The sequence below is a fragment of the Poecilia mexicana genome, unplaced genomic scaffold, assembly GCF_051168715.1.
Source record: "Poecilia mexicana isolate PSO_F unplaced genomic scaffold, ASM5116871v1 scaffold_16, whole genome shotgun sequence".
NCBI lineage: Eukaryota > Metazoa > Chordata > Actinopteri > Cyprinodontiformes > Poeciliidae > Poecilia > Poecilia mexicana.
In genome coordinates, this window is record NW_028263385.1 from 1,990,039 (window position 1) to 2,015,611 (window position 25,573).

At 46.3% G+C, this 25,573-nt stretch overlaps 1 protein-coding gene across 3 annotated transcripts; it reads left to right on the top strand.

The window, feature by feature from the left end:
- On the top strand, positions 1–25,385 carry gramd1a (GRAM domain containing 1A). 3 transcript variants are annotated; one of them, XM_088013975.1, is made up of 20 exons: positions 1–446; positions 2,959–3,669; positions 7,937–8,132; positions 8,889–8,909; positions 8,995–9,079; positions 10,960–11,063; positions 12,778–12,873; positions 13,048–13,128; positions 13,440–13,558; positions 13,781–14,084; positions 15,502–15,655; positions 17,571–17,723; positions 18,418–18,539; positions 18,616–18,758; positions 20,056–20,159; positions 20,700–20,918; positions 21,021–21,105; positions 22,665–22,772; positions 23,998–24,118; positions 24,200–25,385. In XM_088013975.1, the coding sequence occupies exons 2-20, from the start codon at positions 3,260–3,262 to the stop codon at positions 24,293–24,295; spliced, it is 2,721 nt and encodes a 906-aa protein (XP_087870101.1). In that variant the 5' UTR covers positions 1–446; positions 2,959–3,259; the 3' UTR covers positions 24,296–25,385. The 3 variants fall into 3 exon arrangements, with proteins under 3 accessions (XP_087870101.1, XP_087870102.1, XP_087870103.1); XM_088013976.1 differs by lacking the exon at positions 2,959–3,669 and having other exon boundaries at positions 6–446; XM_088013977.1 differs by lacking the exons at positions 1–446; positions 2,959–3,669 and adding an exon at positions 5,762–6,053.
- The last annotated feature ends 188 nt before the right edge of the window (positions 25,386–25,573 follow it).

Sequence of the window (25,573 nt, forward strand, 5' to 3'; positions counted from 1 at the left end):
CGTTCTTTTTCACTTTCCGACAAAAACCGCTTTTGTTCGGCTCTTTAATCCGAGACGGTTCGGCTCTCTTGCCAAGCGTACTTCGATATTTAACCTACAATTAATCTGATAAAAGTGACTCTAACAGACTGGAGATGGACGGCGTTGGGACGGTGTTGTGTCTGCTGGAGGTTGAACCCTGCTGGTGATCGGTTTTCGGGCCTCTGGGGGTCCGCGGGGAGCAGCCGTTAGCCGGCTAGGAGCCGTTAGCTGCGGCCGGTAGATGCCTCCTCCTCCACTCTAGTCTCCCGCTGCTGCTGCTGCTCCTCCTGCTCCGTTTCTCGTCTGAGAATGTTGATGTGTTCCTGTGAGAAAGTGGATTTCAGCATCGGCTCCCGAACCGTGGCCCGGCTCGTTTTCGAGGCCGAACAAGACAGCAGAACCGCAGGAAACTCTTCCAATGGGAGGTAGGAGCTCCAAGTTTGGGCGTAAAGTTTCTCAGATCCGGCGCTGAAGCGAATAAAGGGCTGTTTCACATATTTACATCACCTTTAGTTTAAAATCTGAAACACGTAGTCCGGTCTAATCCGAACTGGGTCACGTTACGCTGCTCAGATGTTTCTGAAATGCAGTTTAAATGTTGCTCAGTGTGAAAACCAAACAGTGGAAACTGCAATGCTCTGACCTTTAGATCTCCTTGGATGGAGCAAGTCCAACTTGGAGTGGACAGCTAAAATAGCGGGATTTTAAGACTCATTTCACTCAGTTCAGAGCAGTTTGAGGTTAACCATGAAAACAAAAATACTGAAACAATTTAGAGGATAATTATTCAGTTTGTGGCTTTTAAATTAAATTATTCATGTAAATCGATCTTTTTGGCATATAGAACACCGTGGACAGGTTTGAAAACTTTACTCTGACTTTCTCTCTGAAATATTCAGTATAAAACAGGATGGCACAATATGAATATTCACGCCGATAATTACTACAGTAAACCACTAGATTTTTCTGCAGAATGTGACCCCAAATTACTTGTGGACAAATAGCTTTTTTACTATTGTTTTTCTTCTGTAAAATGTTCGACAGAAAACCCAGCATGGGAAGCTGAAATACCGTGTATCATCACCGATTGGCTGGCATTTGCAAAGCAGCCAATCCAGGAGCGCCATTTTTACCCCATTTGTCCTGATTGGCTGAACCGAGAGCTGAAGCGAGACTGGATGTTAGCATCTGCTTTAGCGCCAAAACGACCTGGATACTTTAGTATATGTTAAGATATATTTGGTGTTTGACCTGATATTCTGGGTTTTGGAGGGAGTCTGAAGCTGATGTTTCTCTGCTTCAGTTTAACATCTCAATCCTGCTGCTTCGCTGTCTGTCACATGACCAAACAAATACCACATGACCAACTTCCCCCATCAATTACTGTAATCATTGTGTTTTGAAATATTAATGCCTTCATATTTCAGTTTGCGGTTGAACTCTCATCAGCTGCAGTTCTCCTGCTGGAGCCCATCTGTCGTGACCTTTGACCCTGAAATAAACATGTTGAATTTGTCCTTTTTGCGTGTTTTCACACCTGGACTAAAGGGGGCATAATTCAGCTGAGCTTTGATTGGTCCAGGTGTTTCAGATGTTGAACTGCAGCTGTCGGCCTGGATCGTTTGAAAACAGTGGAATAGCCCTTTAATCAGTCCGACTCTAAAGCTCCTCTTTCCTCTCTCCACTTGGCTCGGTTCGGTTCTGGTCGGTCCAGGAAGTTGTCGGCTCATCATGTTGTCTTTCATCGCTCAGATTGTTTGGAGGATCAGGCTGTGCGGCTGCTGAGATTACGGTGGATTACTGAGGACAAACAAGCCGCTGCCCAGATTGTTCTTGTTCAAACAGATCGCTCCGATAGCGCTGGACGGGATCAGGATCTTTTCCCTGGAAGTTTCTGCTTTGAGGACAAACAATGGAGCGGAGCAGCCGGCTGCAGGGCTGCTGCATGGTTAGCGCCGGGCTTGGTTTGGACCGGATCTGTCTGCTGATGTTGGGTTCTGTCTTCTCTCTGTTCTGGTCGCCGGCTCACAGCGGCTACAACCACAAACTTTCTGCAACTTTTCAGTTCTTACTAAGGGAGTTTCCTCACAGTTTTTAAATATGTCCTTCATACATTTTACATTCTCTAATGTCTTAAGCAGTGTGTTACTTGCTATATTATTCACCACTGGCTCATTTGTATGGAAGATGATTAGTGCCACTGAAAAAAAATGTCAAAATTCTTTTTTTTTTTTTTTTTACAAAAATTTCATGGAAAGAAATGCCAATTCTAAATTTGTTTTACATAAATTAAAGGGAAAATGTCAAAATTCTCATTGTGTTTTACAGAAAATGGAGGAAAAAATGTAAAAATTAAAAATATTATCACAGATATTTGAGGAAAAATATTCTGAGATCTGAGGGGAAAAAAAAGTAAATTCTTTATGATCTGATACAATGTTGATTAAAAATGGTGACTTTTGAGAAAAAGTTGTTTTTCTCAGTTGTCTTCTGTAAACTCGTCATATCAGTCGGTTTTTTGACTCTGGGATTTTCCGTGATGGTAGAACTCGTCAGTCACCATCATGAGGCAAAGTGCTTCCTGTCTGAAGGTGCTGATGTCACAGACCAGAACCAGAAACACATTCACTTACATTGACAGTTTATTTACTTTACTTAACATAATAACTTCCTGGTTATCATGCTGGTCTTTAGTTTAAATAACCTTTAAATGCTTTAAAACGTCTTGGATTAAAGTGGCAGAATCTGTGATTTAATGCTGCAACCAAAACGATCAGATTCATCCAGAGATGAAGGTCTGTGTGTTGAGTGAAGCATATTGATCAGATCTGTACTGCAACACGAGTTAATAATCAACCATGTGGTCACATGACCCAGAGCGCGCGGCGGCGGCGGCGTCAGGCTGAACATCAGCTCTCTGCTCTCTCCACTCCTCAGGCAGACTCAGGTCAGGGTGGCGAGCCGCCGCCGCACCGCGCCTACGCTCGCCTGACTCTCTGATGCTGGCGCCATCTGGCGGGACGTTTTGGGCCAGAGGTCCAGAGGCTGCAGCTGGTTCTGGTTCTGGTCGGCTGTTGGAGTGAAGGAACGTCTGCGGAGCCGTTCTGAAACTGTTCTGTCTTCCACCAAACTTTCCTCAGCGTCACAGGGGTCGTGACCTGAGCCCCTCTGTCCGGCGCCAGCAGCATCATGGCGGAGACCGGGTCGGACCCGGCCATGGCCGCGCAGCAGTGACCCGATGATGAGCTCGTCGTCCCCGCTCAGAGTGGAGCCCGTCTCCGTCCCCACCCTCACCGTCTTGCCGCCGTCCTCAGACACAGAATCCTGGTCCCGCCCCCCCAGCCCCAGACCGCCGGGCCGGTCCCACCGCAGCAGGACCAGAACCAAGCGGCGCTGCGAGGGCCCGGCGGGCCTGCATGTCAGTGCCGCGCGGCCGGGATGGGGCGAGACGCCGCAGATCGTGGTGGAGGATGGTGAGCGGCGCCGCAGCCCGTCTCCCTCGGTGGAGCGGCGGAGCGAGGACAGCCCGTCACATGACCTGCTGCTGCCGCCGCCCCGGTCCTGGTCCAGAAGCCCCTCCCCCGGCCGGCGCTCCCGCTGGTCCCTCAGGAGCCTGCTGAGCAGAGACTCAGACGTGGACGGCTGCAGGTTAGTGAGCAGTCAGTCGGCACTGGACCGGACCGGACCGGTCTGCAGTTCTCCTTCAGCTCATCCACATTCAGGTCCAGAGAGGCAGTACCAGATTACTGGGCCTCAGTAATCAGATTAGGGACGTTTTTGTAGGAATTTCAGAACCGGCTGGATCTGTAGGGCGGAACAGATCAGAACCTTCAGATTCATGGTTCTGTCTGATGTCAGCTGGCCTGTTTCTGACCCGGTCAGAACAATCTGGCTGCATAACCTGCATGGAACCTGCAGATTACCGGGGTTCTAATCCCAATGTATAAGCAGCAGGAATAATGTAAACAAACAGGGAGAAGCTGCTGAGGAGGCGGGACCATTCCTCACCGTGATGACATCATCTCCAGCCAATGGGAGCAGGCTCTGGTTCTGATGATGTCATGTGAATCCAATCAGATCAGAGTGCATCACTGAAGTGGGCTGCATGAGCAGCTGCTGCCTTTTACTGCTGCTGCATGTTAACCATGCTGAATAATCTGCTGCATGTTAACCATGCTGAATAATCTGCTGCATGTTAACCATGCTGAATAATCTGCTGCATGTTAACCATGCTGAATAATCTGCTGCATGTTGGGTAGAAATAAAGAAATTCTGCTTAAAGTTTAGTTGAAATAATTTGTGTATTTAATTTAATCCAGACCTCCTTCAGATTTTCTTTGATACATTTATTATTCTCTCCAAACGTTTCTTTTAATTTGCCCAGGTTGTGGATTATTCTGAGTCTTTCATGTCGGTGTGTTGCCGTTGGAAACCAGTTTTCCTTATCGGCACTCGGACATGAAGAAACAGGAAGAGGAAAGAGAGCACATATAATTTTTAATCAGATAAAAATCATGACACTAGCTTGATGTTTAATCCTCCATTAACATGCCAGAGCCAAACCACAAACCAGATGAGATTATCTGCTGCAATAATCTGTGAAACTAACACCAGTCAGTCTCTGGGATGAGAACTTGTTCATCACAGTATCACAACCTGTCAGCTCTTCCACAGAAGTCAGTTTTCCTACACCAGCTTCCTCTGTGTCACTTCCTTTGGGAAAGTGGATGGAAGCAGTTAGAAATCCCACTTTTCTACACGTTCATATTATAGTGAACCCCAAGTATTCTCAGGGTCAGAGTTCACAGCTAAAGTCCATTATTTTGTAAGACCTTCTCTAAAATTCAGTTCAAATTCAGAAATACTTTATTAATCCCCAGAGAAAAATGTAAGACCCTGAATGCAACATTTTCAATTCTTCATATTTTAATCTACCATATGCATCAATACGCACAGTGACTGGGCTGAGGAGACTCCAGCTGTGTCAGGAGGACGTTCTCCTCTGCAGGAACCTGGGATCCTGCCAGACATTGAAGCTGGAGCTGAGCTGCATTCACAGTCTGGGTTTCAGGCTGCAGGTATAAAACTGTTGACTGTAAACATTGACGGTGAGGAGCATCATGGCTGCTGGTTCCGGATGGTTCTTGACCTCCAGCTCGTCCTGGTTCTGTTGGGTTTGCTGTTTTATCAACAGTTTGTTCATTGGAGCTGTTTTCTTCCTGTCATCTCTTGAAGCGTTTCTCAGAGTTTTTAACCTGATGTGAACGCAGACAGGAAGCTGATGAAACCACCAACTTCAGACCTCTGCTTTCACCCACTTCCTCTCCATGCTGTCGGCTCGTTTCATCTCTGTTCTCTTTGGCTCGGGTTCGGACCGCTCCTCATCGTCTGCAGATTACACAGAGGGACAGCCATGCATGCGGGCCTGGCTCAGGCCAGCCTGGATTATCATCTGGACTCTAATCCAGAGAGATGGACGCAGGTTGGGGGTTAAGGGATTGGGTGGGCTCGGCTCCAGTCAGGCCAGATATTCTGCTCAGATGAAGCCAGATTAAATAATCTGTGTTTTTCATGTAGAACGGTCTGGTGGTGAACGTGAGGCTGCAGTTTGTCCTTCAGCTCAAACCTTCAGTTTTCCTCTGCCTGGTCATCCTTATCTGAGCAGCAAGGCCTGCTCTTCCTCCTCCTCCTCTTCTTCCTCTGCCCCCTCCTCCTGTTACTCCTCCTCCTCCTCGGCTGCAGGGGGATTAGGGGTCGGCTGACAGACGGCAGCCCGTTACCGGCTCTTGTGTTCGGGCTAGTGGGTTGGCTCGGTCCGGTACCGGGGAGCTCCGCCCGCGGGACGCCGCCGCTTTCCGATCCGAGGCAGAGCGACTGAAAGGCGGCCGAGCTGCGGTCGGTGATCCGGCCCCCTGCCCGGATCCCCGGGCTTTCTGAGTGAGCTCACCGGGGGAACAGGCAGCCAGCGGCCGGCCGGTCGGCGGTTCTGGTCGGGTTTCATCTGGACCTCTGCCGCCTCATGACATGTTTGAGTAAGTGTTGCTTAGCGGGGCCGCGCTGCGCTGCCAGCCGGCTCTCTGCGCTCGTAGCCCGGCTTATCTCCGGGGAAATGAACCGTATCCTGCAGATTAGAGCGCAGCGCCGGTTAGTGGCGGTAAACAGAGATTTGACTGAACGGCTCGCTGCTGCGGGGCTCCTCCATCCCGCACGGAGCGCGAACAACGCGGCCCCGCATGGGCGCTGCTGCTCGGCCCCGGACCGTTGTTGTGCTGCTGATGCTGCAGGCTGCAGGCTGCAGGCTGCTGCTGACCTGTTAGCTGCAGTCCGAGCAGCAGAAGCCTCTACGGATGATTTATTGACGGGTTTAATGTGATGAAGGCAGAAGAAGTGAAGCCGGTTTACCGTCCTGACCTGTTGATCTGATTGGCTGCTTCCTGGTTAGCCTCCATCTTTAACCAGCATGGACTGGTTTCCAGTATGAGGGAGAACTGAGGTTTTAGCAGTTACGGTTTTGCCTGCTGAGCATCATGAATTAAAATCATTTCCATTCTGATGTTCTTTACAGAAACATCACAATCCATTTTATTTTTGGTTTTAGTTGTTTTGTATATTTAAAATATCTTCCAGCTACAAGTTCTTTACAAAATGAAACTTTATTGGTCTTTGCATGATGATGATATCAATAAATTACTTGAAAATGGTCTCACTACAACATGATTATTATTATTGTTAATTACAGTTTGTTGTCTGGTAATATGTGACAGGAAACGTTGTGGTTTCAAAGCAGCTCAAAATTCCCCTCATGAAGTTTTAGTACAGAAATAGAAATTACCTTTAACATCCCACAGAGAGGAAAGAACATGTCTGTCTGTAGTTTAACGCAGGGCTATGCTGTGCACTGCTGCTCAGCTGGCTGAATGCAGGAGAAATGTAGAATCTGCATAATGAGGAAGATCTCTGGAGTAACTAACATGTCTGTTTCTGGAATAGTTGGAATATTTGTTGCTTTTTATTAGATTTTGACCATGTTTTATATTTTTTGGTGGTGTTTTCTATCAGACTGGTGAACCATTTTTGATCCTTCTTGCAGCTTTTTTTAATTTATGTTTTTTAGTTCTGTACATTATCGGCTTCCTCTGCTGGTTGAAGCTTTCGGACACATTAACGGTTTCCTGTCGGGGGAATCAAAATGTTTCTGAGGGATTTTTCATGATCCGTCCGTTAAAGACGTCAGCTTTGTTTAGCTGGCGGCTCAGCTAGACGTCAGACCATCTAATGCCTCTTAAAACTACCAATCATTGCTAAAGAGATGTGAAACATAAAAGCACCATGATTCTGTTCTGAGCAACATCCAGTTTCCTCTTCATGTTGCTCATAGTTCCTGTATCAAATTCACACCACTAATGTGACAAAGGTCACATTAGTGGTGAAATCTAAAAGATAAATGGAGTTGGTTTGACTCTGATGTTCCTCCTGCTGGTGAAACGGAGCAGACGATCAGTTCAGACCCACTGCTGGGGACGGCAGAGGGCGTGTGATGCTCTGGGCCTGTTTCTGGTTGCAGATAAATTAATCGGCTTCGTTTGTGTGGATCCAGCAGCAGAGCGAAGCGTTTCAGAGCCTGTGCAGTCCTGCAGCTTCCTGCTTCGGTTGAAGCGTTTCCTCTGGACGGTTTGACTGTCCTGCTGAGCAGGAAGCTGAAGCATCGCTGTGATGATTGTAGGGAAGCTGTTATACATAAAGAGTGGAGACTGAATCCATCAGTAATAATCAGAGTTCATAAGACTGAACTCAGACTCCATCTGCAGTTTACTGATGAATAATTACTGGATTTCAGTTCAGTTTGTTGGTTTTACTCCGCTAATGTGTGTGTGTGTGTGTGTGTGTGTGTGTGTGTGTGTGTGTGTGTCTGCAGCACGGCCAGTAACTCTCCACGCAGCACGCCTGGCAGCTCCCCCTCCCTGCGGCGGAGGGTCCTGGGGGGGGGCAAGGCCAGCGAGGGTGAGGCAGGGGGGGGCGGCGCCGACAGCCCTCTGCCCTCCGTGCCCTCCGCCTCCTCCCTGTCCTCCGCCTACCCCCTGGCCTCCCGCCACTTCAGCCGTAACGCCAAGGTAAGGACGGCTCTGAAGGCCCGACTAGCTGGACCCTGAAGGGAATCTAAATGTTGCCGTAACTCTGATCATCCATGTGTTTCCAGTAGCAGTAAGTGTTGCAACGAATCTGGAAACGCCTCTGACTGAAGATGGTTAGCATATGATGATAAAGTGAGAACTAGAACGCTGTTCTCTGAGGGCCGATGTCCAACAAAATAAAAATAAGTCTGTAGAGATGTTTAGGACAGCAGACGCAGATTCAAAGAATCGGAGTGAGATTATTGTTTTGGTCAGGATTTAAAAATGAATAAAATGTCTTTAAATATTTGTGCATGAAACAACAAAATACTGTTAATAGTATTTAAACGAATACCAGCAGGGTATGAATACTTATTGCTTGGAGCAGTGTGACAGCAGCGTCCATCAGGGGCGTTATTTTACCCAGAATCCCTCTGGCTCGGTGCTCCGGGGGGCAGAGCAGCTCTTCCTCATGACTTTGTCTCCCTGCTTCCTCTCAGCTGCTGCAGATTCTGAATCTTCAGTCAGTTTTAGGGGTTTTGTATCTGCAGCTTTAAAACAGGGAAGCTGAAGCTGACGGGTTGCAGCAACCTGCTGCAGCAACCTGCAGAGTTTCCACAGCAGGCTGCAGCAACCTGCTTTGGAAACTCTGCAGGTTGCTAAAGCCCAGCAACTGTCTGTGCTGGTGTGAAATCAGTTTCTGTGGTGACCTTATCTGGCTGCAGAGCTTAGTGACTGTGTTGTTTCTCTTTGCAGAAAATGCAGAGCTGGTACAACGTGAGTACTCATTAACGCCGCCGCTGAACTTTGGCTTCACCTGAAGCCTCTGGCCTCTGAAGCCATGTCTGCCTTCCTCTCCCAGGTCCTCAGTCCCACGTACAAACAGCGCAATGAGGACTTCCGAAAAATCTTCAAGAAGCTCCCCGACTCCGAGCGGCTCATAGTGGGTGAGTTCAGGACGCTTACGGGTCGTTCTGGGATCAAAGTTCAGACAGACGCCCGGTTCTTCAGCCCGGCGGCAATGAAATGAGGAAGAGGAGTTTGGGTGATTTAGTTAGAAGACCATCGGCTGAAAGGAGAAGTGAAGTAAGAATGAATCGCTGCTGTTTGTCAGCCACATGGTTCCCTCACACTTTGCCCTGGAGGAACATCTAACGACCATCACACAGTTTCACTCACTCACACACACACACACACACACACACACACACACTTAGATCAGCCTCAGAACAAAGCAGAACTGGTCAGAACTAGAGCTGCGGTTACCATGACGCTAAAAACCCACACTGCACCAGGATGGGATGTTAAAAATGTGCGTTCTCTCTGCATGCGCTGCCTGAGCAGCAGGTTGGCGTTTCGTCTCGGTGCAGAGCTCAGGAGGGCGGAGCGTTGGGAACACTGCAGTCGGAGAGAAGGAATGAGTTTGGAAAATGTGGAACAATCGGAGCTGATATCGGTGCTGCGCTCTGTTCACACACAGCGTCTTAAAGGGGCGGCATGTGTTTTCTAGGCACGTAGTGATGTTTTATAGCACAATCAACTAACTATGTTACCTTCAGTTGGTATAAAAATGACTTAAATTTAATTTGATTTCACATCAAAGCATCACACCTGATGCCTTCAAATTGGACTCTCTCTTTAAGAAGCTCCCACTGTTTCCAATATGCCGCTTTCAGCACGTCATCACAACAGTGCTCCTCCATGATGCCGTTCACAACCATTCTACGTTGAGCTAAGGGTCCAGCAGGTGTTTGCTAATTGCTGCTGCCGCTAGTCTGGAGGAGTGTGAGGGGTTCTCTGTGCGGCGGAGTCTTAACCCTGTGGGCGGTTTGTGGTTCTGGTTTCTGTCTTATAGTTGTTGAGTTTTGCTAACTCTGCGGCTAATTTAGCCTGATTGACTGCAGTGGGGCTTCAGTCAGAACGCAGCAGGACGTCAGCAGATTTTAAACTGTTTACTGTAGAAAAAATTAGCTTATAGGAAGTTCAGTGCATTAAGGGTGTTTAAGGTTAGCAAAATAGTGAAGCTAAAAGTAGCTTCACTACGACATTATCAGATGTGCACACTACTGGATATAAGCAATATGAAAACAAGATGTACGTATGCTCCAGAGAGCGATTAATGTTGATGACCTGAGGAAGAACCTCTGGGTTATTTTACTGTTGTAGACAAAAAACACAGCAAAGCATCATTTTCCAGGCAGAGACGCCACAAAGCGCTGGTGTCTGACATCATGGATGCAGAGAAGCTGGACTGATGGTCTCTGCAGACTGAATCCGTTCAGATCCGTCTAAACAGAGTTGGTTTCACAACAAGCTGCAGATCTCTGGAAAGTCAGAAAGTTTCACAGGAAATCCTCCGGATCCACACCGTTGACCAGTCAGAACCTGACCTGAACCTGCGCTGAGGTTCGCTTTAAAGGTCAGACCAAAATCTGCCTGGAGACCAAACACAAGGGTGTCTGATTGGCTGATGTGTCTAAAGGGCAGAAAACACTGAAACAAGTTGGATTTACAGTTATTCCTTCACCAGTCCTGATTATTCTAGTTATGAAGCTTTCAGCTCTTCTCTGAATCATCAGTGAGACATCAGTGAGCTCCTCCATCCCTCAGGAGGGAGGAGATCCTCCTCCCTCCTGAGGGATGGAGGAGGAGCTCCTCCATCCCTCAGGATGGAGGAGGAGTGTTTACACGGTTTAATCGCCACTGTCAGCCCGACGTCTGGAGTTGAAGTGATTCCTGCAGAGGTGTGTGTGTGTGTGTGTGTGTGTGTGTGTGTGTGTGTGTGTGTGTGTGTCAGCTGACCTGCTCTCTGCTCTGTTTTCACCAGACTACTCCTGCGCTCTGCAGAAGGACATCCTGCTTCAGGGACGCCTCTATCTGTCAGAGAACTGGCTCTGCTTCTACAGCAACATCTTCCGCTGGGAAACCACTGTACGTCACACACACACACACGTTTGTGTTGCTATCTTTGTGGGGACTTTCCATTGAGTTCCATTCATTTGTACAGCCTAAACCTGACCTTTACCCTTTTCCTAACCATAACCAACCAAAACTCAACTTGTACCTTAGCCCTAACTCTGACCCCTGACCCAAAAACAGGGTTTCCCCTTGTGGGGACCAGGCTCCGGTCCCCACAAGGTATTACAAACACGCACACACACCTCACTGCAGACGTCTACTTCCTGGTCAAACTCTGCTGTTTGAAGGTTAAATGATTCATTTCACCATCTGAGGTTTTACTTATTAAGTTTAAAGGCTGACGTCTTTATTTCCACCACAGTCAGTTATAAACAGTTATAAGCGGTTATAACTGGGTTAGTTTAACCAGGTGTCTGCATCCTTAAAAAGTCTGAAAATATCTGGAACTCAACTTAAAAACCAAGTCGGCCTTTAATACGTTAAACACAGGCTGACATTTTGTCTGGACAGGATTATTTCATTTGAACATTTCTGTGGAGATAAAGGTTTTAATTTCCATTCATAAATGTCTTAAAAAGGTTTTGAAAGTTTTAAATTTGAGTTGCTTAAATCTGCAGAGAGCCTGTTAAAGCAGTAAATCATCCTCTAATTATGACATGAGGCTGCGTCTTCATCACCACGTAATGCAGAAGAGCTGCAGTTATAATAAACTGGAGCTACTGTAAAACCCCCTGTTATGAAATGAACCTCAGTTTATCACAAATCATAAGTTACAGTTTAAAGCTGCTTGTTGAGTTTTTCCTGTATGAAGTCAGATCTGTGGTTTAGGAGGTAGTGAACTGAGGAGGTGGTCATAATGTTCTGCTGGGTTTCTAACCGGTCTCGGACCTTCAGCAGCTGTAAACACAGAGGAGTTGTGAAGCGGCCCGGTACCGTCGCTCCTCTTGGTTCCAGTTGAAACAGTTCAATGTTCCTCTGGAGGTTCTGGTAGAACCCGTCCGCGGTGGCGGTACGCGCGGTGGCGGCGGTTCGCGCGGCGGCGGCGGTACGCGCGGCGGCGGTACGCGCGGCGGCGGTGGCGGTACGCGCGGCGGCGGTGGCGGTACGCGCGGTGGCGGTACGCGCGGTGGCGGCGGTACGCGCGGCGGCGGCGGTACGCGGTGGCGTTCCTGGAAATGAACCAGATTCATTTTCAGATTTATCCATTAATAACTGCATGAAAAATATTCTTAATAGGAAATTTATTGTTTTGTCTTAAATGGAAAGTGTTTCTATTTATTGCTCAGTTTTGGCTTAATTACATCTCGACTGTTGTTTTTCCTTTTTACACTCCAGTTATTGATTTATTGATTCTGAACTGGTTGATTATTTCAGCGCTGCTGGAGACTCTCTGCTCTCAGCTGATCTGTTTTCCACTCTTTGTGAGACCAGAAGCGCCGTCTGTCTGGACCTCTGTTCAGTTCAGTCGCTGAAAGGGAGCGAATCTTTACGCCGTCTCTTATTTTACCTTTCATATTTTTACTTGTCATTAATTCGTAGAAACAGTTTTCACTTTGACATGAGAAGGATTTTCGTTGTTGATCAAAATAAATTTATAAAAGCAACAAAAGGATAAAACAACCAAGGGAGCGAATACTTTTCATCCTGTTAATGACTGTATAGTTTAACCTGCAGGTTTTGTGTTTTTATTTCTTTAATGATGAATGAAGCTGATGTTGTTTCTCAGATCACCATCCAGCTGAAAGACGTGACGTCTATGACGAAGGAGAAGACGGCCAAGCTGATCCCCAACGCCATCCAGATCAGCACCGACAGCGAGAAGGTACGCCGCCCGCCGCACCTCCTGCTGCAGCAGCGATAGGCGCAGCGTTCCTGCTGCTGCTGCAGCAGGACGGAATCGGCTGACTCGGCTGGATCTCCTCACGCTGACGAAGCGAACGCAGGAAGTCCAGCTGTCTCTCTGTTCTCACGCCTTTCTCCCCGTTTCCTGCCTCAGCATTTCTTCACGTCGTTCGGCGCCAGGGAGCGCAGCTTCATGATGATTTTCCGCCTGTGGCAGAACGCGCTGTTGGACAAGGTACGGCCTCCCGCCCACATCGCCACGGTTACCGTCTCCGAGTGGATGACAGTCGGGAAGGAGCTGTGAAAACGGAACCACAGGCCCGAGGGAGCGGATCTAATTACCTGCTGAGTTCCTGAAACATTAGTTATTGGATGAATTGTGAAAAACTGTTTAAAGTTGTTTTTTAATCACCTGATCAGAATTTTCTTTAGTCCGTCGTAAAGAGTCGCCGTTTGTTTCCGTAGCTGTTGTAGGACAGTCCGGTCTGACGGTGTGAAGCAGGAGGCTGCTGGTGAAGTCTGAGTCTCGGTTCTGTTTGCTTTCAGTCTCTGTCCCCCAAAGAGCTGTGGCACATCGTGCACCAGTGCTACGGCACCGAGCTGGGCCTGACCAGCGAGGACGACGACTACGTCTCTCCCACCAGCGAACACCTCAACGGCCTGCTGTGAGTGTTTCCATGGAAACCAACCAGAGACTGAGCTTCAGATGAACTTCTTTCAGCTGGACTTTATAAAACTAAAGTTCCTCTGTTGTTTGCATCTGTTCCTCAAAAGCACAACCAGTTTTCAGCGTGAACATGCAAATGCTTCCCCTGGGGTTTCGTTTGCATACTCTAACCAATATTTCTACTGTCTGTCTGCTTTACATTAACCGCCTGCCTCCTCAGGCCGGGAGAGGAGTCTGTGTCGGTGACGGACCTGTTGGACCTGAGCACGGTGTCGGCGCCGTCTGCCGGCAGCTCCCCGCCTCACGTCTCGGTCCACTGCGGTCTGACCAGTCCGGCGTCCGCCCCCATCCTCAGCGGCGCCTTCCCGCCCCCCTCCGCCGCCTGCCAGCCCATTGAGGTGCCGTCCTCTTCAGGAAGTAGACCCGGCCCAGAACCCATGGAGCCCAGCCCGCCCAGCTGCCACGGCTCGCTGCTGGCCCTCACCCCCCCCATCACCGCCTCAGTCTCTGCAGCTGCTTCCTTCGTAAGTGATCGCAGCATCCACACTTACAATCAGCTCTGAAAAGCTGCAACTGAAACATAAACTGCAGCAAATGGAGAAACGTACGAAACAGATTGTTTAACTCTTTAACCTCTAAAGTTGCTTTTTTAACACATCCAGGATTTTAAATTTTAATGTCCTTGAAATTTTATGCTTTTTGTTCTGTTCTCTGAAATGAGTGTTCACTTCCAGATTCTGCTGCTTTTTCTGCATATTTTCTAATTTTCAAAATTTAAGGACGAAGAGCAAAATATGTTGTGATATGTCAAGTTGTTAATTTATAGTTTTTTGGGAATCACAATTTGTTACCAAGCTAGTTTACTGCTAAATAATGGAGTTTAAATAAACCAAGCTAAATATGCTGATAATGTAAAATAAGAAATCAGAAGCGTAAATAAATCAAGAACAGGAAAATTAAACTAAACTGAGAAAGTTCAACCCAGTTAAGGTGATGTTTAACACACTGATGTTAGCTGTGCTAAAGCAATGCATCGTAAAATAAGCTATGCTAGCAAAATGTATTTGCTGTGCTAATATAATGTAGCAAACTATGCTAGCACACTACATGAAGTGAACTGTGCTAATAACGAAAATAAGATACAGCGTAGCATAAAGTAAGCTATGCCGACGGCGTAAAGTAAGCTATGCCGACGGCGTAAAGTAAGCTATGCCGACGGCGTAAAGTAAGCTATGCCGACGGCGTAAAGTAAGCTATGCCGACGGCGTAAAGTAAGCTATGCCGACGGCGTAAAGTAAGCTATGCCGACGGCGCAAAGTAAGCTATGCCGACGGCGCAAAGTAAGCTATGCCGACGGCGCAAAGTAAGCTATGCCGACGGCGCAAAGTAAGCTATGCCGACGGCGCAAAGTAAGCTATGCCGACGGCGCAAAGTAAGCTATGCCGACGGCGCAAAGTAAGCTATGCCGACGGCGCAAAGTAAGCTATGCCGACGGCGCAAAGTAAGCTATGCCGACGGCGCAAAGTAAGCTATGCCGACGGCGCAAAGTAAGCTATGCCGACGGCGCAAAGTAAGCTATGCCGACGGCGCAAAGTAAGCTATGCCGACGGCGCAAAGTAAGCTATGCCGACGGCGCAAAGTAAGCTATGCCGACGGCGCAAAGTAAGCTATGCCGACGGCGCAAAGTAAGCTATGCCGACGGCGCAAAGTAAGCTATGCCGACGGCGCAAAGTAAGCTATGCCGACGGCGTAAACAATTCTATTGTGGCACAAAGATGTGCTAACAGTGTGAAATAAAATCAAATAGGCTTAGCTCATGTAACTAACCTAAACTAAAATAAGCTCAAGGGGAAAAAAAAAAATGTAGCCGTAGCTGCATCCCGTTTCTCACCCATCACATGACGCTGGGCCGTGTGCCCCTCTCACCCCCCTCTGCTTCAGACCCTGGAGGAAGGAGGCGACAGTCAGTCCGAGTCGACCAATCACATGCCGCCCCCACCGGCCGCCAGCCTGGGAAACCTCTCCTCACTGGACATCACCAACGACGAGGAGCTGCCCACCGACCCCAGCAACTCGTCCGACACGCAGGAGGAGAGTAAGTCTGATCTGTTTCCTCACATGAACTGGTTAAAAGAGGCTGAACTCTGGAAAACGTTTCTAATGAAGCCGTCAGAGGGGAGTTTTTACCTCCAAGACTCGGTTCTTAATTAATGTCAGCCTGGAAGCACCATGAGGCCGGTGAAGTTTAAAATTAAAGTAATTAATTAAATTAAAGTGACAGGGTCAGTGTGCGTGTGCGTGTGTGTGTGTGCGTGTGTGTGTGTGTGCGTGTGTGTTGCGCACACTCTTTAAAGCAAACAGGTCTCGCCTCCAAGCTCTTATTAATGATAAATATCTCGATTATTTGATTCAAACAAGCTGTGCTTAGTTCAAGTTCATCATGTAAAAACCAGCGTCCTTAAGAACAAAGTTGATGCAGAACCAGACCGTAACTGGACCTCAGATTGCTGAACTGTTAGACTCTGAGTTCACCCGGGTTGACTCTTTCTTTCCAGTTCAAACTTTAAATTGTTTCTTTCTGGGTCACTGTGGGTTTTTTAACCCAGCAGTGTCTGGAGAACCCGTCTGGTTCTGCCTGGGTGAATTCGGCCTGAAGGAGAACCTGCAGGTCTCTGAACTGACCCTTGACCTCACCTGACCTCCAGCTTACAGGAATGGTGTAACGGTTTGTCTGTAAATGCCCAGGAAACAGTTTTCATTTTCAGCGGCCTTTAAGCGGTTCTGGATCAGAGGTTCTGCTGCAGAACCGACCCGGACGGCTCTGCAGCAGAACCTCAGAGACGGAGATCTGTGACCCCACAGAGGTTGAATGAGCTTCACCTTTAAATCACTTTATACCAAAACAGGATTTATTTACAGCTGCAAAACATTCCTAAGATTTGGCCCAAATGTGACGTTTAATTGACCGAACCAGATTCATGTTCTAGGAATAATTTTAGATCTTTCAGAAAGATTAATTTTATTTGCATTAAAACATTTGTTTTAAAATGAAGCAAGAATTTTCTCAAAAGACCCAAAACGTTCCTGTGGATCATGGAAAGTTCTCCAGGTCTAGAGCCAGAGCAACCAGATCAGCTCCAAACTTCAGATTCAGGATGTTTCCACGCCTGCATGGAGGAGGAATGGCAGACGGTTTACTTTAACTATTCACTTACTGCAGATGAACAGCAGCCTCCAGTCAGCTCATTTCTGATCATCTCTGGATTTATAAATAAAATCTCTGCTTAATATTTTGTTTCCCTTTGGGTGGAAATAAGTATTTTAATTGAATTCAGTAAAGTTTCAAACTAAATAATTAGCTTGTAACTAAGATTAGAAATTATATATGTAGCTAAGAGCTAAATGTCTTACAAACTAAATATTTAACTTGAATTTAAATATTTAGCTTTAAACTAAATATTTAGTTTAGTTTTTGTTATCTTGGAGCTAAACATTTAGTTTGATGCTAAACATTTAGCATCAAACTAAATGCATATCTTGTAGTTAGATATTTAGTTCAACTAAATTTTTTGCTTAATAATCTAATATTTAATTTAGAACCTGAATATTAAGTTAGCAAGCCAACAATTTATTTAGTTGAACTAAATATTTAACTTCAAGATATGTGTTCAGTTTGAAGATAAACATTTAGCTTTATGCTAATTACTTGGTTTACAAACTAATTTTAGCTCCAACTAAGTTTAATTAACTACAGTTGTTCTGTTTTTTGTCAGGAAAAAATAAAAATACAGAAACATGTAAATGGATGTGAATTGTTGTGAAATGTGTTGGGAATGAAAGGATGTTGGTAGTTTCAGCTGTTTTCTGATGAGCTGAAGCAGCTTTGGCTCCCGGTTCTGTTGGTCCGTCTGTGCAGCCAGCAGTAACTGTTTGGGCCGGATGTCAGGGCTGCCGTTTGGTTTCTGTGAATGTTTGCTGGGACGTGAGCGACCCGCCTCTGTGTGTTGCAGCGTCTGGCGAGGTGGAGGCGTTCTGTTCGGACCTCAGCGGCCGCCTGAACATCAACACGGCGGTCCGGATGAGCGTGGACAAGCTGCACGACCTGCTGTTCTCCGCAGACACGCACTTCATCCAGCACCTGTTCTCCCAGAGGCACTTCACCGGTACGTCAGCCCCTCCCCGGCCCGGGTCCGGGCCCGGCCCTGTCTCCGCCTCCCTGGCGGTTCAGTCGGCTGGTTCTGCAGAGCGTGTGTGAACTTGTCTCTGTGAACATGAATGCCAGTTTTTCCTGTTGAGGCGGCGACCGTTGGAGCGTTTTGTTTTCTTGCTGCTCTCATTGAGCTCCTCAGACTGCTGACACACACACACACACACACACACACACACCTCTAACCGTGTGTGTGTGTGTGTGTGTGTGTGTGTGTGTGTGTGTGTGTGTGTGTGTGTGTCCTCCTGCTGCTTTCTGCAGCCGTCATGAGGAAACTTGCTGCTCATCAGATCATCTGAACCCGGTTCAGTCAGTTTGAGCTTCCAGATCAGTGTTCGCACAACGCCAGGGTGGAAAGACATCAGCAATGACATGGGGAGGGTCAAAGGTCATTTCCAAATGACTGGACGGTGACTCTCCTCTGCTGGTTTTATGGGAGTCCAGCAGCTGAATGTGGGTCAGCCGCTGCTGGTTCTGGTTCTGATGGAGACGCTCAGCGTCGAAGCTTTTCTCCAGGTTTAGAAACGATTTTAACCAAATTAAACTTAAATCACAGAAAGATCATAAAACGACCACAGCCCACATCAACTGTTTACCTTCTGGACTTTTTCATGTTTTCATGTCCGCCATTTTCTCTCTCTCTCTCTCAGACCTGTCGGTGGGCGAGTGGCAGCAGGACGGCGCCAGCGGTACCAGCAGCCGGGTTCTGAGCTACACCATCGCCCTCAACAACCCGCTGGGCCCCAAAACCGCCCCGGTGGTCGAGACGCAGGTTGGTTTGTGCAGCCGAGAGCGTCCAGGTCCAGCTGACCTTTGACCCTGCAGAACTAACCGTGCTGCCCCTGCAGACGCTGCATAAGAGCTGCTCCAGAGGAGAGTGCTACGTGGTGGACTCAGAGGTCCTCACGTCTGGGATCCCCTACCAGGACTACTTCTACACCGTCCACAGATACTGCCTGACCTCCATCAGCAAACACAAGAGCCGCCTCAGGTGGGCTGCGCGGCGCCGGTCGCCTCACCGCAGGGGGGCCAGCTGGTGTCTTGGTTTAACATTCAGAGTTATCTTTGGACACAGTAAGAAGAAACAAACATTTAACAAAATGATGAAATGACGTCGGTGAGCAGAAATCTGTGTAAAGTCACGTTATGATGATGATCTCATCAACCTTCATAATCTCAATCTCAAATTAAGCCACAACATGATAAACGGAGCTAATAAAACTTTATTTGACCAATAAATAAATATAAAACGACATCAACCATAGGAAACCACAGGATGTGGTTAATCTGTTCCAGGTAGAGCTGCTTCATGCTGTGCTGCTGCTTCGCTTCTTTGGGGAAAAACATCATTTCTGAAAAGTCACTAAATATTTGGACCAAGTTTCTGGTCCAAATAAGCATCCAGTCATGATGTGGGAGCTTCATGACTGTCTGAGTGTTTTTAGGCTTGAATTGGTAGAAAATATTAAAACTGACCCAGATTTAAATCTGTGGATTTAAATATTAATAACTTTGTTTTGTTTTGCGTCTGAGCTGCTCTGACCACCGTTGGCCTGCTGACCGGGTCGAGCCGCTTTCCTCACTCTCACTGTTTGCTCTGCGATAACAAACCAATCCATGATTAGATAAGGGAGCACAGACTGAATGATTGTGTTGGTGAGCGCGGGTCGGGTCAGAACCGCTGCTGCTCGTTGGCAGCAGCTCCAACGTTTCCAGCCTGTCTGGGTTTAGTGAGCAGGAGACGAGCGGCACATCAGACATCCACAAGAACAAAAGGCTGAAAGGTTCTGACCCGTTTGGGTCCATCTGAGGACGTAACTGATGAGGTTCAACCTGTTGAACTGTTTTACTGTCATCTTTCTCATGCTAACGTCTAGGAGTCGTTTCTGAATAAAATCGTAAAATGTTAAAGTTACTGTCCAATGTAACGTAAGCTAAGCTAACTGAGCTAGTCCAAAATAAACTCAAAGATGCTAAAGTTACTAAGCTAAGCTAGAACAGGCCATGCTAAAGTAAGCTAGGCTAACTAAGTCTGTCTGGCTACTTACTCAAGCTAAGTTAATGTAAAATAAGGTGAGCTAACATCAAAGCTAAGCTAACTGATACTGAGCTAATACAGAAGCTAAAGCAACCTAAGCTAAGATGAATTATGCTAAATGGATTAACGTGAGGACAAATCTAAGGTTGGTTCAAGTTTAGAAGTGAATAAAAGCCATTTTTGTCCTCATGAGTCGCTGCAAGTTGCTGCTGCGCGTCTGACGGCTTTGCTTGGTTTTCCCTCCATGCAGAGTTTCCTCAGACATCTGCTACAGGAAGCAGCCGTGGAGTCTAGTCAAAGCACTGATCGAGAAGAACACCTGGAGCGGCATAGAGGAGTACTACAGGAACATGGGTGAGGCGCCGCGCCGCGTCCAGCCTTCGTTTATCCTCATCATTCAAACATGGATGATGATGATGATGAGACTGGAGGTTTTCCTGCTTCTTTAAAACTCATAAAAACCAGATAATGTTTTAAAACCTGAATATAATAACCAATGCAGGTTGTTTTTTTCACTGAACTTTCACTATAAAACAATATTAAAGGTACTTTATTTGGATTTAATCACAAAATATAATTTTTTTAGTTTTTAAATGATTTTCCAAACATGTCATCCCTTCCTCCTTTTGAAAAAGTTTGTTTTTCTTTATTTTGAAACTTAAAATAGAAACAAATGTGATTCTGATTAAGACTCACTCGCAGCTCTGAGCGATTTATTTTACTGACAGCAAAAATGGCTTTTGATTAAAAATGTTGCCGACTTCTTGTTCATATTAAAGCAGATTTATGGGTTAGAATGGCCTAGTCAAAGTCCAAACCCAAATCTAGTGAAGTTCTCAGGGTGTGAATATTAATCTCCTTCTCACTCTTCCTCCTCCTGCTTCCCACATGCAGAGAACGAAGTGTGCAAGCTGGAGACGCTGCTGCAGACCGAGGTTTCCGTGGTAACCACAGGCGAAGCCGCGGGCGCCGACGCCGCAAAGACGCCGCCGTCCCTGCGACGGCGAAAGCGCGCCTCCTCCCGGCGGCAGAGCGAGAGGGAGGGAGGCGGTGCGGAGGCGGGCGATCGAGGGGAGCGAGGCGTCGGGGAGGAGCGGAACCGCAGGGAGGCCAGTAAGTCCAGGCCGCCCCTCTGCTGCCCCCCGGTGGCCGGAGGGAGACGTCAGAGCGCCGCTCGGTGTTTCCTGCTGCTGAATCGCTGCTTGGTGTCTGCAGGCGCTCCGTTCCTAAAGCTGGGCGAACGCGGGCGCGCCGGCGGACACGGCGGCATCTCCACCGTCCTCCTCATCGTCAGCTTCATGTAAGCGCCCCCTCTGGTCGCCGTCGGTCCTGCATGTTTGCCTCTCTGCTCTGATTGTCTCTGAATGTTCAGCTGCGTCTCAGTAAGTCAGAAAATCAGTGAGAAACTTAAAATAAGTATTTATTCCTCTTCATTTTAATGATTGTGGTTAAAAACACAATCTGTTTCTCAGATTTTATATTTTCCAGTAAAACAGATTTGGAGCTCGTTGAGGCTCCGTCCACATGAACCGTCGCTTTCCTTCCACTCAACTTTCCCCCCATATGTTTAAATATAAATATTTTTATTAAAGTTGTTTTATTGGTGTGATATAATCTTTATCTTACAAACATATTGTTTGGTTTCTAGCTGTAAATAATCTGTCGCTCTATAAATGATCCACTTCGTTTTTAATCCAAATTGATTTAAATCAACTTTTCAATGATATTTTTAACTTACTGAGACGAAGTCGAGTTGACCTTGCACGCTGACCCCTGACCCCTGCTGTTGACTCTGTGGGTCGGACTAACAGCCTTCCTGTTTCTCCCCCCCCATGCGCAGGATCTGTATCAGGTTCGTATGACAGCTTCTGCTTCTCTGCTGCATAAATGAGACGATGTGAATGACAAACGTCCCAAACTGTGAAAAATCCACCATTTAATGAGAAAGCCGCCTGCAGACGGAGAACTGGGCTGCAGAACCGCTCGGCTTCACGACCAGAACCAGAAGTCTGAAATATTCAAACCAATAACCTGAAACACAGAATCATAATCATTTTATTATTATGTGGCTCTAATAAAACAAGGAAGCGACAAATAAAATAATTAGATGTATAAACACTTGGATAAAGTGATAAAACTCTGATTATAGATGGTTTATGGATTCACTGAACTTCCTGATGGGTTTTTATTGGCTGAGAGATGAAAGTTACAAATATTAGTAAATGTTTAAATAAATGACGTTTTGGAAAATGGCTCCAGTTTGATGCAGTTTCAGTTCAGATGTGATAACTGAAGGTCTCAGAAACAAGTTTAGCCTCAAAGCTAAAGGCCGCCCCCTAGCATCTGAAGGAAGTACTGCGCTGCCGCAGGTTGAACAAACTGCTTCCTGTTTGTTTTAAATTCAGAGCCTGAAATCATGGAGTCCATAATCCTCCACATAGCTGCTGATTCCACTGATATTAAATGAATCTGACGTGAAGAGCAGCTGCAGTTACCAGTTTACGTCAACAGGAGGCAGAGTTGTAGCATTTCTGCAGGTATTCCTTCACCTTTCAATAGGAAACAAATCACTGTTATTAAAGATTATCTGATGGACTCTGAAATGTTTTCACTCCTAGACATGAAAAAATGATTTCTGGTTAATTCTGAACCAAAACTGAAATCCTGTTTTGATGATTCTGGGTTTGGTGGATTGTTCCCACAGTTTCATGAGTGTGTTGTTTTGTAAATGAGTCTGAACTGTTTCTGTTTCCTCTCCATCCCGTTTGCTCTGGTCTCCATCTTGTTTTGTTTTCTGGCTGAGTGTGCGGTCCGGTCCGGTCCGGGTGTGTCTGACCTCTCCGTCTCTTTGACCCCCAGTCTGGTGGTGCTGGTGGCTCTCAACATGCTGCTGTTCTACAAGCTGTACGCTCTGGAAAGAGCAGCTCACACACTGGAGAGGTGGCACTCCTACTCTGTGGCCGACAGGTAAACACGCCGCAGGTGTTTCACACAGAACACGAGCCGCTGGGATGGAGGAGGGGTTCTGGTCCCAGCAGGGTTCTGGTCTCCAGACGTTTTCCTCCCACTGAACTGTGTATTATCATTATGTCATAATTTACACTTTAGCTGCTTTTCCAGTCGTTTGCAGTTCATTAGCCAAACACTTTCTGTTGAATATTCTACGATTCATTGAGACTGGAGCCCAGAGTTTGCCAAATTATTTTCTTTGGGATTTTCATAGATTCTAAAACTGGAACAGAGTAAAACTATTTTAGCTCCAACAGAGACATGTTCGACATGTTTACATGCATCTTTCATTTCAAGAGCATGAAAAAAATCAGTTGTGTTGTTTTTAATGTGACTAATTTATTTTTTTAAAATATTAAACAGAACTTATTTAGTAATTAGTTTCATAACTAATTAGCTCTGATTTAACTAATCTTAGTTTTTCTTCTTGTTTTTATCAGATTAGCATAGTTTATCTTAACTTTTCTTGTTCTAGCTTAACTATTAGCTTAGTGTCAGTTAGCTTACTTTAGCTGGATTGATTTGAGCTTATATTATTTTATGGTATCTTACCTAGTTTGGCTGAACATAGGTTAGCTTAGCATGAGTAGCTTAGCTCCACTGGCTTTGATTATGTTAACTTGGGCTATGTTGCATTAAAATAGCTTATTTAGCTGAGTGCTAGTTAGCTTAGCTTAGTTGACCTTAATTACTTTAGCTTAGCTTTGTTGGCTTTTGATTAGCTTAACTTATTTAGCTTGGTGTGAGTTAGCTTAGCATCATTGGTTTCAATCAGCTCATTTTTTAATTTTGCTTATTTATCTTGGTGTCAGTTGGTATGGCTTTGATTATGTTCCATTATTTTAAATGAAGTTAGCTAAGCTTATTTTTTTATTTCTGTCTTACCCTAGCATAATCGTCCATAGCTTTAGCTTAGCCTTTTCTAGTTAATTTAGAAGAACTTGGCGTATTGAACATTTTTACCTTAATTGGTTTCTCCCAGTTTACTCTAATTTATTTAACTTATCCTAGCATAATATAGTTTCTTTATATCTTTAATAGTTTGATTTATACTAGCTTAGTTAGCCTAGCTTAGCTTGCCTTGGCTCCGGCATTAAGAGGTCAGGGACTGTTGTGACCGGTGAATGTGTGGACTGGATCAGAACCTCTGAACTGTTGTGACTTGTTGCTGCTGTGCCGTCAGTCCTCTGCCCCAGACGGCGGGCGAGTGGGCCCAGGTTCTGCACCTCCAGCGGCAGTTCCACCAGGCGCAGCTCAGTAAGTGGCAGCAGATCCTGCAGTCCTCCGTCTCCCTGCTGGACCAGGTCAGAACCCACCAGCTCCACACAGAACCAGAACCTCCCGCTTTCAGCCGCCGCAGCTGACCGGTTCTGTTTGCTCCCCAGATGAAGCATTCCCTGGAGAAACTCCACAGGAACATCGTGGTTCCGGACCAGGAGCCGGATCCGTCCGCTGACACAGAGTCCCTGTCTGAGACCTGACCTCCGACCCGACCCGCATCCCCCTGTTCCGGTCTCAGGACTCCGACACTTCCAACCAGAACCCGGTCCTGGGTGGGACAGACGGACGAACTACACTACCCACAACCCCCCTCTCCTGACTGACTTGAAGTCGCATCAGACGCCTTTAGCTTCGACCAATGAGAAGCTTCCAGAACCACAGCAATAAGCCCCTCCCCCCGCCGCCCCATGAACCTGAACAGAACCGGGCCACAGGCGGGCCGCCGGGTTCCAGACTGCTTCCTGACCTGCTGCGTGGCGCCGGGACCGGACCGGTTCCGGCCGGAGACGGACCTCCTCAGTATTTATTATTACCTCCCAAGTCTCGTCCTGCTTGAACAAGTCATGTGATGGCGGTTCTGCACTCTGATTTGCTGATGTTTGGACCAATAGGAGAAGGAGGTTCAGCAATAATGAAAACCTTTTGCTCTTTACGAATGTTTCTCTGAAAACTAGTTTATTATAATATAATGATAATAATAGTGATGATGATGATGAGTGCGTGAAGAACGAGGAGAGGGTGCGTCGCCATGGTTACGTTATCACATGCTACTTTTTCTCTTCAGTGTTTTTGTTTCTTTTTGCAAATTTTTCTTTGTGTCCAAACCTTCAGCCGAGTTGGAATGAAACGGACCAAGCAGAACTTTTCAGGCCCGGAAGAACAAAAAGGGAAATAGTGTTTTGTTTATTTTGTTTTGGTTTTTTGTGAAATTAATCTGAATTTACTCGTCATTATTTTTTACTTTTTCACTTCCTGTTCTAATTCTGACTGAGGATCGGTTTCTCATCTCTGCTTTCTGGGATTTTCTCCCGACTTCAGCGGCTGCAGAAGCTGGTCGGCCCTGCTGTGCACGGTCGTCATGGAAACGAGAGGCTGGTGTATTTATTGTGGAAGGATGAGGAGAGAATGTACTGTAAAATTGTGATTGTACAAAACAAGATGGAGAGAAATGAAAATCCTAAAACATGCAACAACTCGCTCCTGCCTGACTCTGAGGTTTTTCTTCACGTTATCTTGAAAAATATCAATTAAATGGTTAGAAATTATAAATAAAACATTTTAATTAATAAATGTTAATGTTTTTATTTTGTTGTGGAATACTAAAAAAGCAAATATAAATTTCCAGTGAGATATTTTAAGATTTTCATTCATGTATATGAAGCTGAGAAAATTAATCCCTTAATACATTTATATCCTTAAAAACTATTTAAGAATGTTTGTCTATTAAATCCTAAAATTTCACAAACACATTAAAAACA